The 15004-nt window shown below is 37.3% G+C and overlaps 1 protein-coding gene across 1 annotated transcript in view; it reads right to left on the reverse strand.

Moving 5' to 3' along the window:
* GABRB1 (gamma-aminobutyric acid type A receptor subunit beta1) overlaps positions 1-6913 on the reverse strand; it is a 386092-nt gene extending 379179 nt beyond the window's left edge. The window contains exons 1-3 of the mRNA XM_043572729.1: positions 6420-6913; positions 6162-6253; positions 5693-5760 (exon numbers count right to left, since the gene is read on the reverse strand). Of these exons, the coding sequence (XP_043428664.1) occupies positions 5693-5760; positions 6162-6253; positions 6420-6499 (240 nt within the window). The 5' untranslated portion in view covers positions 6500-6913. The remainder of the gene's footprint in view (positions 1-5692; positions 5761-6161; positions 6254-6419) is intronic.
* Between the last annotated feature and the right edge of the window lie 8091 nt (positions 6914-15004).

The raw sequence follows: 15004 nt of genomic DNA on the forward strand, positions 1-15004 counted from the left end.
ATTCGGTACAATGTAAACCAGGAATCAGTCAAGTCTCATTTTGAAGACCATCGATCCACTGTTTCTTATTGCTGTCTTTGGAAATGTGTTTAGGGAAAAAAAAAAGGACAATAATGCCATGACCAATTAAAATGGTGATTTAAGATGCCCCAGATGACACACAATCATTGCTGCGTTGTTCCCAGGAGACCACAGTTTGTGTACTCCATAGGAATTCAATAAATGTTTGTTGATTGACATATCTAACAGGAGAACTAAATGGAAGAAGATAGACTGTAACAGAAGACTAAGATGGAATGGAAGAATCGTATTTGGGGCAGAGTCTAAACTCTTTAAAGGTCTAAGTTTATGTCATAGAATATTTGAACTGAAAACAGGTTTAGCAATAGTGCCATTTACTCTCATTTTACAGAGGGGAAACCTGAGGCCCAGAGAAGTCAAATGACTCACTCAAGGTTCCAAAGCTACATACTGGGAATATATTTCTGCTTGCCTGGCAGATAGGAGCCAGGCCCTGGAGTCAGGTTGCCTGGTTTCAGACTTGGGCCATGCCATTTACTAGCTCTATAACATCTGAGCAAACTATTTAATCACTATAGCCTAAGTTTCTCCATGTATAATGCAGGATAATAACCCCATAACCTTAAATCTAGGATTAAATGAGCTAGTGATATAAAGCACCCCATAAACATAACTCATGCACAGGATGTATTCAATAAGTGTTACTATTTATTTTCATCGTATTGCACACTTTGATACCCAGGGCCTTAAGATTCCAAGAACATAGGCTTTCAAATGTGAACCCAAACATTCAAAAAATTTGGATAGCCTTGCTTTGATGTGGCTTAGGGAACAAAAAGATCTTTCTGTTATCTCAAAACAGAATGGCAAAGGGACATTTTTCCTCTCTCAGCTTCTCAAGATGGTGTAATATTGTAACCCAGCACCTAAAAGTGAGACTGGTTGATTACTCATATAAGAGAAAAATGCATTTCTATCTTTATTTAACTGCTGATAGCTGTTCCTACCTTTAAATGATACTGACCTATTTGCTCTATTTGTGAAGTGATTTTGTTATAACCTCAGAGAATTTCCTGACAGCGACAAGGGTATGTTTAGGCTATTTTACAAAGCTATTGCAAGCTCTTCAGTGGCGGGGGGGGGGGGGGGGACAGTTTGCAATGTTCTCTATTCTGACTAAGAAAAGTCACTGGTGTTCTGTAAAGCAGCAGGATAGTATTGTCGGAGTTACTGTGCTTGGAAACACTTTCATAGCCCTCATGTAAGGTTGGCTGACTCATGAGTATTGACACATTTAGGAGAAGTGCTTATTAGTTAAGTCAAGCCCCATCATCTAGGCTCTTGTCTTTGTCCTATTGCTTAATCATCAATTACTAAACTAATGTTCTCCTTTGAGCACAGCTACCTGGTTATCTAGAAATTAACTTAAAACTCAATTTGGAACCTTGAAATAATAGCATTCCTCAGGAAATTTAAGAGAAAAAAGTGCTCATTTCTCAATAATGCAAGATCTCAGAATAACGCACTACAACCTTGCCGCACAGAGTGCCATCCACACGCCAGTAATGGGTGTCACCTAGGAAATGCAGAATGCCGACCCCAGCCCACACCTCTGATTCAGAACTTGCATTTTAACATTTTAAGATCTCAGAGCAATTCAGGTATGCAGTATAGATTGAAGAACACTGACTTAAAGAAATGGGCAGGGGGATACTGAAAGTAGTGACTGTTTTGTGTCACCAAGATGATAATAATTGGACATAACTAAAGTATGCACCAGAAACCTCTGTAATCAAATATTAAAATCACAACAACAACAACAACAGGGCAATTTAACAACAGTGGATACTTGGTAAATTATATTTGTTTATCTTTTAGGTATTATTTATGTAACAGGTTCATTTGAGGCTTTTGCAAGTTGTTTTTTTTTTTTACTCTTTTCATTGTTATTTCCAATGCCTGTAAGAGCATTCACTATTGCATCCACTCATGCATGAAGGAAGAAAAGAAACCATGAATGCATGGTGCTATCTATTACTAGGAATGGCTACTTGGGTCAAGACTCAATAGATGTAAAGTCTTCTGGGAGTGCCCACTTGGAACATTGTGCTCTAGGTCAGGGAAAGAGAGTTTTATGCTTGGAACTCCTACCTGATCATCAGAAGCCACCTTCTTAATAAGAAGGAACAACTAGTTATTGGAATCTGAAATGCAAGAATTCAACTCTTGTTTGCAGGTAGTTAATATCATGCTTCCCCAGTCTTCTGCTCAAAGAGAAGATCTGCTTATTATCATTTGTGTTTCACTGAATTTATATTGAGAGATATTAGTGTTACTGAAAGGCAATTTATGGGGTCTATTGTCTCCTTTTGCCCCAACTGCCTTCTGTTTATCTTTAGTCTACAGAGAGAGAGAAAGAGACAGAGACAGAGAGAGACAGAGAGAGTAGGTTTATGGCTTGGCAGAAACTAAGGGGAGGTTTGAAGTGTTTAATAAAACAACAAATGGAAATCACAGTAGTTTTTAAAATATAACTGTTCAAAAAAGAACAGTGTATAATCACTATCGCATGCCTAGTATATCCCATGTTGCCATAAGAAAAATTCTTCCTAATTTAATCAATAATATTAACTCCTGAAAAGTCTTGCTCCTCAGTATAGTTTTCTTTTTTTTCTGCGTTGGAATTACTCCTCAGAGGAATGCTGCTCAGAATTCACCGCTCAGAGTCAATAATTTTGGATTGTATAGGTTCTTGACCATAAAAGCTAGCTTTTATTTTCTTAATTTGGGAGTAGCATTCTATGTTCTGAAGAACATGAATCAGAAAATACTCAATGTTATGTTAGTCTTGAAAACAGATAATGCTATAAACCAACATAGAATTATATTTCACATACGGTAGTATAAGAAAAGAACAAAACCTAACAAAGCCTCATTTTCCAACCCATTAATGTAATGTACAATTATCATGTCATTTTCCCAGCTATGGAATGGGTGGGTAATAATGCTAATGAATAAAAATATAAAAATGAACAGTGTTTTAGGAATGGACTTTAGTCTGAAGTTTCTTTAGAGCTATTTTTTATTATATTCTTTGTCCATTCTTAATTTTTGTCAATTTTGGTAAAAAAATTCCTTTTAAGTAACCTCAAAAGTTACTGCCTATTAGGGTACTAAAACACATTTAGTATAAAAATCATTGAGCCTTATTTCCCACTGACATTTCAGCCCTACTTATATTATCTAAAATTCAAAGCATATTGTAGACAATGCTCTTAACCAGAACTAACTATTGAGGTTGTGGTGATAACCCTTGATCTTAAAAGTCCTCTTTGTTTCCATTTTTCTTGGTGTTTTTTCCAACCTATTTATCTCAATGCTTTGTCATATATGAGAGAAGGTAAAATAGACCTTGGATCTTGTTGGTAGCTCTCATTTAAAAGCAGAAACAAGGAACAGTAAGTAAATCAAGGTTTACTATTTTTCAATGTTCAGTGTTTTCTATTTTCCCACCATGTTTCTAACACCCCAGTGGAAAGGTAATTGGTATTTTAGTACAATATATTTTTCAAAGGCTTATCTGTTGGGGGAGTATTTTTAAAAACTCAAGTACATATATACATAGTACAGTAAGTAAGTAGGCTGTATTATTCCATCATTAGGAGCTTTTTCCAGGGGTACTGCAATTAAACTCAATCCTCTTTGTCTGGGCTACGTATGAATCCAGTTGAACAACTAGTTACACAGAGCTTTTTTTGTGGAAATGGTTGTTTTGGTTAATAGCAACTTCCCTATTCAATTCAGTTTCTTTTTGTAGCTCCAAAGTTGTTTGTAAATATAGTCAACAGAATTATACATTTTTTAAAATTCTGTAAAGTATAGTACCCTATACAGAAAATAGACCACCAGCAAAGGCACTGTTTGCCTTTTAAGCTGTCTGAATCTTCTCCCATTTTATAAATTATCTATGTTGGTACTTACAAGATGCCAAAATAAATGACTTGGAAAGGAAAATACTATCATCATTTATCTACAAGATATAGACTACTTTGTAATTCATTATCTAATTTATCCAGTTGCAATGGCATAGATTAGGTATGATTTGTATATGTGCACGTTACTACTACGTTCTCCAGTGTTTGTAAATAGTGTGTTTTGGGTTGCTTTGTGGTAGTGAGATGTATACGAACAGAATATGATTAATAAGCCAGTCTGTTAAAAAACCTTCCTTGAGTCAGAAAATATTCACCATGCATTCATTTTTAAAAATTGTTTTTCTTTTCCCAATACAACCACCGGAGACACCTTATTTTAAATAAGCTATTTAAAGCAGGAGAAGTTACAACTATAAAATAGAGAAATTTAATAGACTTCTTCTTCTAATCCTTTTCAATAGATTATAAACATATTTATTTTTCCTTGACACAAGCTAGAAAAAGAAAGAATTCTTAAATCTTAGCAGGTTAAGATAACACGGCACACTCGTAATGAAATGACAATTCAATAGCCTTTGCAGCTATAGAGTGACAAAATCCCAGAGGGTTTTAGTCTTTAAATTATTCAGGCTGTCTAAAATTTCTGCTGCCACAATATTTTTTCGCAAATGAAATAAAAATGGCATTTTGCTCACGTAGATCTAGCTATTCCCTGGATGGTTGGTTCTAGAAAAGCAACAGGCTTTTTTTCCCCCTACCTTACGAGAAGCAACAGTTAGAAACTCTAACAACTAGAAAACTGCTACCCCGCAGTGGTTGGAAACAGCCAATAGAGAAGACGACAGCTATGATTTCAGTCTACTGTGCAACAGCTTCAGAAAGGGAGAAGAAAATGTGGAAATAGAAGAATGCTAACCTTTTGAAAGGAGGGCGCTATGTTACTACCGCCCTCTCCACCCCCCCCCCCCCCCAATTTCCACGGTCCCTTTAATCATCAGGCTTTTCCGGCCTGCTTAAGTTTCTAGCATAAAGCAAAGCAGTGACTCGACCCATTCGGTTTCCACTTAAATTTGCGAGATGCTGGAAGACAAATTCATCAACCCTCACAAGGGAACAATACAAGCCTCCCCAGAAACTGTCTTGAGCACTTTCCTATTAACAAGCATGGACTGTTGTCTCAGCCTGTTGCTCCTGCCACAAGGTGTGCCAGAGCCTGGAACGAGGGAGTGGACAGTCTGAAACCCTGAAGGAGTGCTTGGGCGTTCGGTGGCGGGACCTGGGCGGGCTGGGGGGCTTGGGCCACCGCTCCCGGAGCGGAGGCGGCGGCGAACCGCGGTCCGGGGACCCTGCTGCAGGCCGTCGGGCCGCCGGCAGGTGGTGCCCTCCGCATCGGAACACCAAAGGAAACCCTGCTAAAGTAACGCTCAGACTCCGCCCCACCCGATCCTCCAGCACCACAGTCACCCGTCCTTCCCCAAATAGTGCCGAGCACGTTTCCTCCGGAACACTGCAGTAGCTTGTGTGTGTGTGTGTGTGTGTGTGTGTGTGTGTTGGAAATACAAACCAGGGGCAACGGGGAGTGGGGAGTGGGGAGTGTGTGCCAGTGTGGGGAGCGCGCGGAGTGGGACTCCCGGGGCCGGGGCGAGGTGACCGCCAATGAAACGCAGAGGGCGCGGGGACCGGTCCATTTCACATCTGCGTAAGCCCGGCCGCGGGCGCGTCGGGAGGCCACTCACCATGTTCACTTCGGAGACCATGTCTATGCTGGCGACATCGATCCGCATCCCTACGTCCACAGGGGGCCCTGCGGGGAGGTGGGACACATTATGGACACATTCTCAGAGTGGCGACAGGATGGGGAGAGGCGGGGGGCTTCCCTGTGCTTACTACGTCTGAATGGGCTTCCTCCATCCCCCACTCCCCCTTGCAGGGGACAGCCTGGGAAAACAGGTGTGGGCACACGCGTGATGCAGTGACTATGCAGAGGGTGTGTCGGGCCGGGGAAGGTCGGCTCTGCCTGGGGCTTCATCCACCTGAGACTGAGGGTCCGGGATGTGTGTGTGTGTGTGTGTGTGTGTGTGTCCAGGGCGTTGGGCGTAGCGCACACTTGCGGAAATGACATGCTTTATTTTTTTTTGACATTTATCTTTGACAGGAAAGGAGAACTAGATATGGGTTACAGGTTGAAAAAAGATGAAGCATTACCTCCAAAGTCCGGCCGCAAGCGAATGTCATATCCTTTGAGCAATCTGTCCACTGTCTCTTTCACGTATGACATGTTGCTGGGCTCATTGGCGCTGAAGGGAAGAAGTAGGGACCGTATTCAGAATGAACACAAACTGCGAGCAGACATAAATATAGACAAGCACACCTACCCCCAAATAACAAGCTACATGATCCAGCAAGCATGTAAAAAAGAAAAACACCAAGGAAAAAAAGAGACGTTCAAGATCAGCAGCTCACCTGTGTGCACAACAGACCATGGCAATCATCACAGGGAAAGAGAGAAGCCCCAAACTCTCTCGATTTTGTACTGTCCACATTACTAACTCTGATTAAAGAATTGTCTTTTCTGCGAAGATTCAAGGAATGCAACTTAGTCGGCGGCAGGGCAGTAATTCCCGAATGGACCTGCGCATGCGCAGAGGGTGCTCACTACCAAAAGACACCTTGTGCCTTGCAAACAATATTCCTAGTGGAACAGGCAACAGATTTCAATCCCTTTAAAGTTCCTGTTTGTGGTGCTGCACGTCCTCTGGGTAGTCGGAGATATCCTGCTCTTTCCTTGCTCGGGATCCTGTAGGCATTTGCATACTGAGATTTCTTCGTGCTTTGGAGGTTGCTATGTGCATTTCCTTTCTGTCCTCAACCCGATTTTTTTTTTTTTAACTCAACTCCCAGGGATCTGGCTACTGGCATCCTTCATTGGCAGCCACGGTGGTCCTAGAACTGAGTCTGGAGGCGGGGCGGTTTTCTGGTCTCCAGTGTGTGCCTCTGTTCGTGTGATAGGGGGATGAGGGGGTAGGGGCGGGGAGGGGGTTGATAAGTGGAGAAGAAGAGCCACAGAAGAAGGGAAGGGGCAGAGGGAACTCTGAACGTATTTGAGGACTCCAGCCAAGAGCCAGGTCCCCTTGGGAGGCGTCTTAGGACATCTGCCTGAGTGTAGTCCTTCTCTATGGGAGGGGGAGGAGAAGAGGCGGGCCAACTTTTTCACTCGCTCTCCCACTTTTCTTCCCTCCCCCTCTCGTGTCTCTCCAGGCACGGGATTTAAGGGAAACAAGCGATGAGGCAGCATCTCTGGGCAGGCAACCCTTCTTCTGGTGCCATCTGCCGCAAGTCCCACTTTTTTTGTAAGGTTCTGGTAAGGAAAACCTCTTTCTTAAAATTGCCGGCATGTTAAGTCGCATTGGTAGCCCAGAACAGAACCGTGAAACACCCGGAGGGTCTAATCTCTGTTCGAAAATAGATTGGGGTTCTGAAGGAGCAAGAGTTGTTTGAATTATATTAAATTCAGTCAATGCAATTCAGTAAATGCCATTGAGCACATGTTATGCGGGAGGCCCTGGGCTAGGAGGTCGTTCATTTGTTTAATGGTATATATTAAATCTTTACTATGTTTTAGGCATTCTGGAACTTAGTATAGACTTAAAGAGGGTTCCCCACCTCAAGAAGTTCACAGGCTCTCTGTCAGGACGACGGACACAAATATAAGCAAATTCAGTATATCTCTAGGTAGTTTACAAAGTGACGGGGGCTTGTTAGTAAGACCAGAGAGAGGTAGATAATGGTGTCCAGAGAAGGAGAAAGCTTTTTGTCAGAGCAGAAAGGGAGGGGTATTCCAGAAGGTGAAAACAGCCAAATCTTGTTCTGTCAAATCTTGGAGACTTGAAAGGCTATTGTCTGCTGGGAGAGCTGAACCCAGAAATAATTGGTTAGAATATAAAAGGAGAGGGGTAGGGATGGTTGTGAAGAGGGTGCAAAGGGAAGCTGAAGCCAGACTGTACCGGAAGTTACATCCTCTACTTCGCCAATTAAGGCCTCTAGAAATCACTGAAAGATTCAAGTACGGATGGTCAGGGTCAGATGTCAGTTTCAGGAAGAATGTTTTGGTAGAATAATCGTGATGAGAATAATTAGAATTTATCGCTTGCTGACTATTTGCTGGTTATTGTGCACATTATGTAGGTAATCATATTTGAGCCTTCATAACAATTCAAATATGATAGATATTAGTATTATTCTCATTTTATAGATGATACTGAGAATGAATCAGAGTGATGTAACTAGTTCAATATCAAACAGCTTATAAATGGTCGAATCAGCATTTCAACCCAGAATCCACGGACCTGACTACTCTATGCCATGAAGTATCGACCCCAAGAGGAGGAACCAGAGACACGGAAAACAAGGAGAAGGGAGAAGGGTTATTACAATGCCCCAGGCAAAAGGAACTAAAGTCAGATAATGTTTAGCATGGAGAAGAGGTGACCCACTAGTGCAAATTTTCAGAAGTGTAATGGAGACATCAGATAGCTGGAAAGGTCAGCCCATGGAGACATGTGGACAGTAACTAAAGAATTGTACAAACATGTACACATGTGTACATCTTGACATTCTTCATATATTAACTTCATTTTCTCATTTGAGCCTCATAACATCCTTAAACACTGAGGCCATTTCTTCCGGGGACAATGATACCTAACTCCTAATCAGGTTTCTTAATTTTCTGAGAAGTGTGTCAAGGCTATCTCTTTTTAATTCATATGTATCTGCTTCTAATGAGCAAAAGAAAAGATTTATTTGTGCTTCCGGTCCTTGCTGAAGCATAGAACCTCTCATGTGGCAGAACTCTGCAAAAGCTGCATTGTAGAAAATGAAATTTGTGGAGGTTTATTTCATTCATTTGTCCATCCATTTATTTCTCCAAATATTCACTGAGCACTTACTAAGTGTCAGACTTACTGCTAAAACCGGGTCATACAACAGTAAAAAAAAAAAAATATATAGCAAACAGGGTCCCTTTCCACATGAAATTTGTCAATTTACCCATATTTTGGAGTTTGCAGATTTTAGCCTTGCTAACAGAATTCAATTCATAAAAGAAGTATTTAGTTAAGTGTTCTTATGTTTTGCCAGTTAATATAGCTTTTATTGGGATACATGTTTTCCATTTGCGCATAAACCCCAAAATTCCTTTTTGAATAACAGCCAGGATTGTATTTACCAGCGTCTGTAAAAGAGCCAAGATTTTATCCTAGAATTGAGGAGGATTATGGGGTCATTTCATATAATTGAATCCTAATGTTTAGTTTACCCTAATTTGGGTCAGTTTCAATGAATATGGCTTTTAAATTATGTCTCCATTTATATGGAAGGACACTACAAAAAATCATTAGATACTTATAATAGCATCTAATATTGGGGTGCTATTGGGTCAGTTTCAATGAATATGGCTTTTAAATTATGTCTCCATTTATATGGAAGGACACTACAAAAAGTCATTAGATACTTGTAATAGCATCTAATATTGGAGTGCTATTGAGGATGGAACCCACTGCATCACTCAGTATCTTATGTATGAGGAGTTGTGGAAGAAAATTTTTACCAGACCTTACTTTGTGAAAAGCAATAGGAATCCTAAAATTCATTAATTTCCTTATTTTCTTTGGTCACTGGGAATCTCTGAGTTATAAGTACAGTTCAGCTTTCGTCATTATGTAAGGTCTTAATGACCTGCATTTTGTTATGTTACATTTCTCCCTGATGCCTTCCAATCCTAAATTAATTTTTCTGTGTCACACTTTACTAATTTAAAAACAGATATGCTGCACTGATTATATATAGTGTGTAAACTGTCTTGAATACATTTTGGAACTAATGGGAATAAATTCAAAATAATAAAAAAGAATAAGTAAATAATTGAAACATGCTAAAAATCATCAGACCCAGACCCACTGTAGGATTTTTTTTTTTTATGGCTTCAAATGTCGACAGTTACTTCCTCTGTGAAGTTGCTTATTTCTTTTCTAAACTAATCCTCTTAATTAGGACCTTCCCCCTTCAAGATTCAACTCAATTTCCATTTTTGTTTTTTAATTAAAGCTGTCCCTGAAAGCCATTGGCCATCTCCACTCTTATTATCTTCTACTGATAGACTCCTAGGGGGATCCTAAAAATTATCATCCACGCAGCAAATTTAACTGTGAACTTGTGAACGGATTAGTATGACTATTTACCAAAAAAGAAAAATTTCCTGTAAGTAAATAAGAGAGAAAGAAAAAAAGACAAAGAACCACTGTAAATGAGGAACTGCAAATTAAAACAATGCACACCACTTCAAACTTATTACATATGCAAAATGTAAGAATGCCAAATATTGGTTAGAAACTTTGATATACTTTCAGTAGGCATACAAATTGATCTGAGCACTTTGTAAAGCAATTTGGGCACAGCTGGTAAAGTTGAAGATGCACACGTCCTTTGGCACGGAATTTCCACCACTAGGAATATGCCCTTGAGATACACTCATATGGTCTAAGAATGCCCATTGCAGTGTAGCTTTTAATGGTGTAAAATTGACAACAGCCTAAATGTTTTATCTATTGGGAATAAATAAATACTGACATAGTTACACAATGGAATCCAACAATAAAAATATACAAATATCACATGCTTTACATAGATAGATCACAATATAAAATATTAAGCACAAACAATCCAAACAAAGAGGTTGGTGCAGAATGACTATGATAGCATTAAGTAAAGTTAAAAACATTTAAGTGCAAAAACCAAAACATATATTATCATATATAGAGAGAGATAGGTTTTAGATGGATATGTATCTATTGTAAAAATAAACAAAGACAGGAAAGATACTAGATTTTAGGATATAAGACAGGCTTCAACTGAATCTATAATACTTTATCCAAGAAAAAAACCCTCAAGCAAATTAATTAAAACATGATATGTGGATGTTCATTTTTCTACTCTTTATTTCCAGGTAGTTGAAATATTTTATAAAAACTGATTAAAACTAGTAAGTGACAAATTGGGAAGATATATTTGAAATTTATATTTTTTAGATGTTGATACATATCAATAAGAGAAAAAAATAAACCTAATATATAAGTAGGAAAATGATTAGAACAAGCATTTCACCAAAGAAAGTGACTAATAGATATATTACAAATTTTCAACCTCAGCAGTAATACAATGAATAGAATTTTTTAAAAATATGAAGTACCATTTTTATTTATTAGTTTTCTATTTTAAAAAGGTTTATAACATCAAATATCATGAGGGCTGCAAAGAAATATAATTTATACACTTTTGGGGTAGTATAAATTACCACAATCTATTAAGGGCAATTTGTAATACTAATAGCCATACAATGCTATTTTGTGAATCTATTTGTAGACTTCCATTCCTTTTAGTTGATCAGGTTTTCTGATTTAAACTATATTCTATATATATATAATGATCATTTGATATACATATGCATTGTGGTATGCCTACCACAACCTAGTTGATTAGGTATCTCACATAGTTACCAATTTTTGTATGTGATAAGAACTCTTAAGATCTACTTGCAGAAACTTTTGAGTATACAATACATGATTAAATATAATCACCGTGCTGTACATTAGATCCCCAGAACTAATTTATCTTATAACTGGCCAAAGAGTACAAACTTTCACTTATATGATATATTTTTATCAAACCACTGTTCGGAAGATTTGAATTTTGGTAAGATAGCCACACTATCACTACTTTAAAAAATATTTATATGTCCTTTGTCATGCTTTCATCTTTTCTGTTTTTAGGAGATTAAGTTCTGCATTAATTTATTAAAATTATAAATTTTATATAACTTTGATATTACATTAAGTCTACTAATTAATTTAAATACTATTTTTATCTGTCTTAATGGAAATAGCCTTACTTTATTTTTTGCATATGAATTTATTCTTTAAGGGCTTATTATTTTCAGGCTATATTAATGTTCAGGTAGTTAATAAATTTTTAGCTGCTAATATAAAAAAATGCCTTTTTTTACTTTGTATTTTTCAGTTCTTCCTATTCAAATTTTATAATGTGGACTTTTGAAGATAAAAATTATGTCATGTAATAGAGCCAAGTATATTTTTACCTCCTTTTACTCTTATTTTTTAATCTTAATGCTATAGCAATTTTATAATTATCTTTAATAAATAAATTCATGTTTTATTCTTTCCCTATATTTATTTTTGCTTTGAATTTCTTTTTAAATTACTATTTATAGTATTTCTACTCTTTCCAGTGTTTGGAATGATTATAAGAATATTCTTTTCTTGTTTTAAGGAGAATTCTACCCAAATAAATATATGATTTCATGTTTTTTGTTTCATTTTTAAGTTTTTATTTAAATTCTATTTAGTTGGCATACAGTGTGATATTAGTTTCAGATATACAATTTAGTGATTCAACACTTACAGCAACACTGTATTTTCTATCTTATTAATAAAGACATTCCAAGTTGTTAAATATATTAAAAATACTAATTTATGTTAGTAAGAATAGTTAACACTTTTATAGGCTTATTATTTACCAATACAATTTTAAACACTTGATATATTTAGTGCTTATAATACCTTATGAGGTGGTCATACTATGTTTTACAGATAAAGTAATTGGGACACAGAAAGTTCATTAATTTATCCAAGGTTATCCAATTAAATGATGGAGACAGAATTTAAATTCAGGCAGTCTAATGGCAGTCTATACTTTTTACCAGTACACTACTAAATATGAAAAAATGTTGCCACCATAAAACACTCCTTTAACCTTTATTGAGTTAATTATATGATTTTCGCAAATTCTCCTGTGTAATTACAAGCATTTAGAGTTTACCCTATGCTATGAGTGACTTACATTTTTAGAACAAGCCAAAATTCGAGATTTTTTTCCGGAAACACAGCAGACCTATGTTCCCCAAGTGGAACCTGTAAAGGGTCACTCTGAAAACTGGAAGTACACATAGTGTCTTGACCTTCAGCTGACCTTCATTTGACCAGTGGGATGCTGTGGGTACGTTCAAAGAGAATGACTATTAAGGTTGTTACCAGTGAGCTACTGCTTGAAACTGTCTTTCAGAAGTGTTGCCATTTGTACTTCTGTTAATGTGCAGATATTTTCCTGTTATTTTTTTTAGTAGAAACTGCTTATACTTTTCATTTCACTTGTTTCATAGACTAAATTTTTGGTACCTGAGATTATCTAAGTAACAAAAGTATTACAACTAGCCAGGTGATTAGCCAGGTGAACACTTTTCTGTCTCAACCTATGGCCCTAGGGCTTATTCATTTATTTACTCAAAAATATTTTTAGAGCTATGCAACAATAAAAGATAAAAACTATCAGGGCAAACACTTCCAAATAGCCAGTATATAATGCAAGCAATACTAAAAATGAGAAAAGAACATTCCATCATATTGATAAAAAAAAAAACAAAGAAAATTTAACTGAAGAAATTTGAAAATCTAATTGGCTTTATTAAGCCCATCATAAATCAGGGAACATTCCACCCAGCAAGTAGAAAGGAGTTCCAGAAGTTGTACAAAGTTAAAGTTTTTTTTATAGGAAAGAGGGTGTGTGTGTGTTGGAGGTGGGGGGGGCTTTTATTAGCAAAAGAAAAGAAAAGATGGCTTCAGGCAAAGTCTTCTCCCCTGAGGAGAAGGAGGGGGGTCTTATTAGGTGGATTACTTCATCTTCCTTTGGGGGATGGAAAGGGCCCCTCTGACAGCTTACCTATCTTGAAGGTGCTGACATACCAGCTAAGATTACATTTCCAGGGGAGATTGGAACTGCAGTTAAGGTAGTTATCAAACTCTGGTTTGGTGACTCCAATTTGGACTTTGGTTTTCTTTCTAACACAACCTTGAAATATCAGGAAAAACACCGCAAAAAGTTGACACCTTCTGCTAGACCTTCAGTTCATGGAATTAAGAAGTTGGGAGAAGTTGGGGCAGGTGACAAACACAAGCAAAAGCTTTAGGTTGCACTGTCCATCTGATGAAAGAAATGGTAGTATTACAGGGAGAATGGAGCATAGATGGTGCTTGCAGTGGTGAGAGAACTGGAGGGACTCCAGAGAAGAGGGAGGGAGGAAGCCAAGGAGAGGGAGATGTTCCAACTTTTAGCTAACCAGGAACAAGACTAGAAAAAGAAAATAGGAGATTTAGTTGGAAAATAAAACTGTTTTTTTTTTTCCCTGCCCATTACTAAGTGGAGATCGAAACACCACTGACCTATCATTTTTATTGTGTTGTCATTATAATTCTTTCAATTATTTTAAGAGGTATTTGAAGGCAAAATCGGAAGATCTAGATATGTGGATTGATCACAGATATGACATTGTTATTAGTCATATTAGTTGACATATTAGACATATTAGTCATATTAGAGTAATTAGTTATTTTCAAAATTGCTGTTATCATTTTTGAGTAAAGAAATGAAACTTACAAAACCAGCCTCCTTCTTAAAGTTAAAACCTAAATCATCTCACATTTTAAACAACAAAATATATTCTTTGGTCATAAATCACTTCTATTATATAGTAATGCTGAATAAATATGGGGTAAAATATTTGAAAGTTGCAGGCCTCCTTCACTTCCTGGAATCAGAAATGTACGGACCACAGGCATGGCATGGTTCTAATTTGGGTCCAAGAAATCAAATACTGTAATATGGACCTTCATATACAAATAGAGACAGGTAGTCAAAAGTCAGCACATTTAAGGAAAAACAACATCATGAAGAAGAGGAATAAATTCCACAAGAAGAAAACCAAATCCTGTTGGGAAAGAGAACTCTTTTAAAGCAAGCGTAAATAGCTTGAGAAAGAGTTAAGTAGATACATAATAGCCAGTAAAAACAACAAACTGTTAGGCGAAAACAGATGTCAACAAGGACACAAATTAAAAGCTGGGATTCTAGGAAATTAAAATGTAATTGCAAATTTTAAAAGAAAATTCAGTAGATGAATTGAAAGACACAACTGATGATTTTGT

This window comes from Prionailurus bengalensis, chromosome B1 (assembly GCF_016509475.1).
Source record: "Prionailurus bengalensis isolate Pbe53 chromosome B1, Fcat_Pben_1.1_paternal_pri, whole genome shotgun sequence".
Classification (NCBI taxonomy): domain Eukaryota; kingdom Metazoa; phylum Chordata; class Mammalia; order Carnivora; family Felidae; genus Prionailurus; species Prionailurus bengalensis.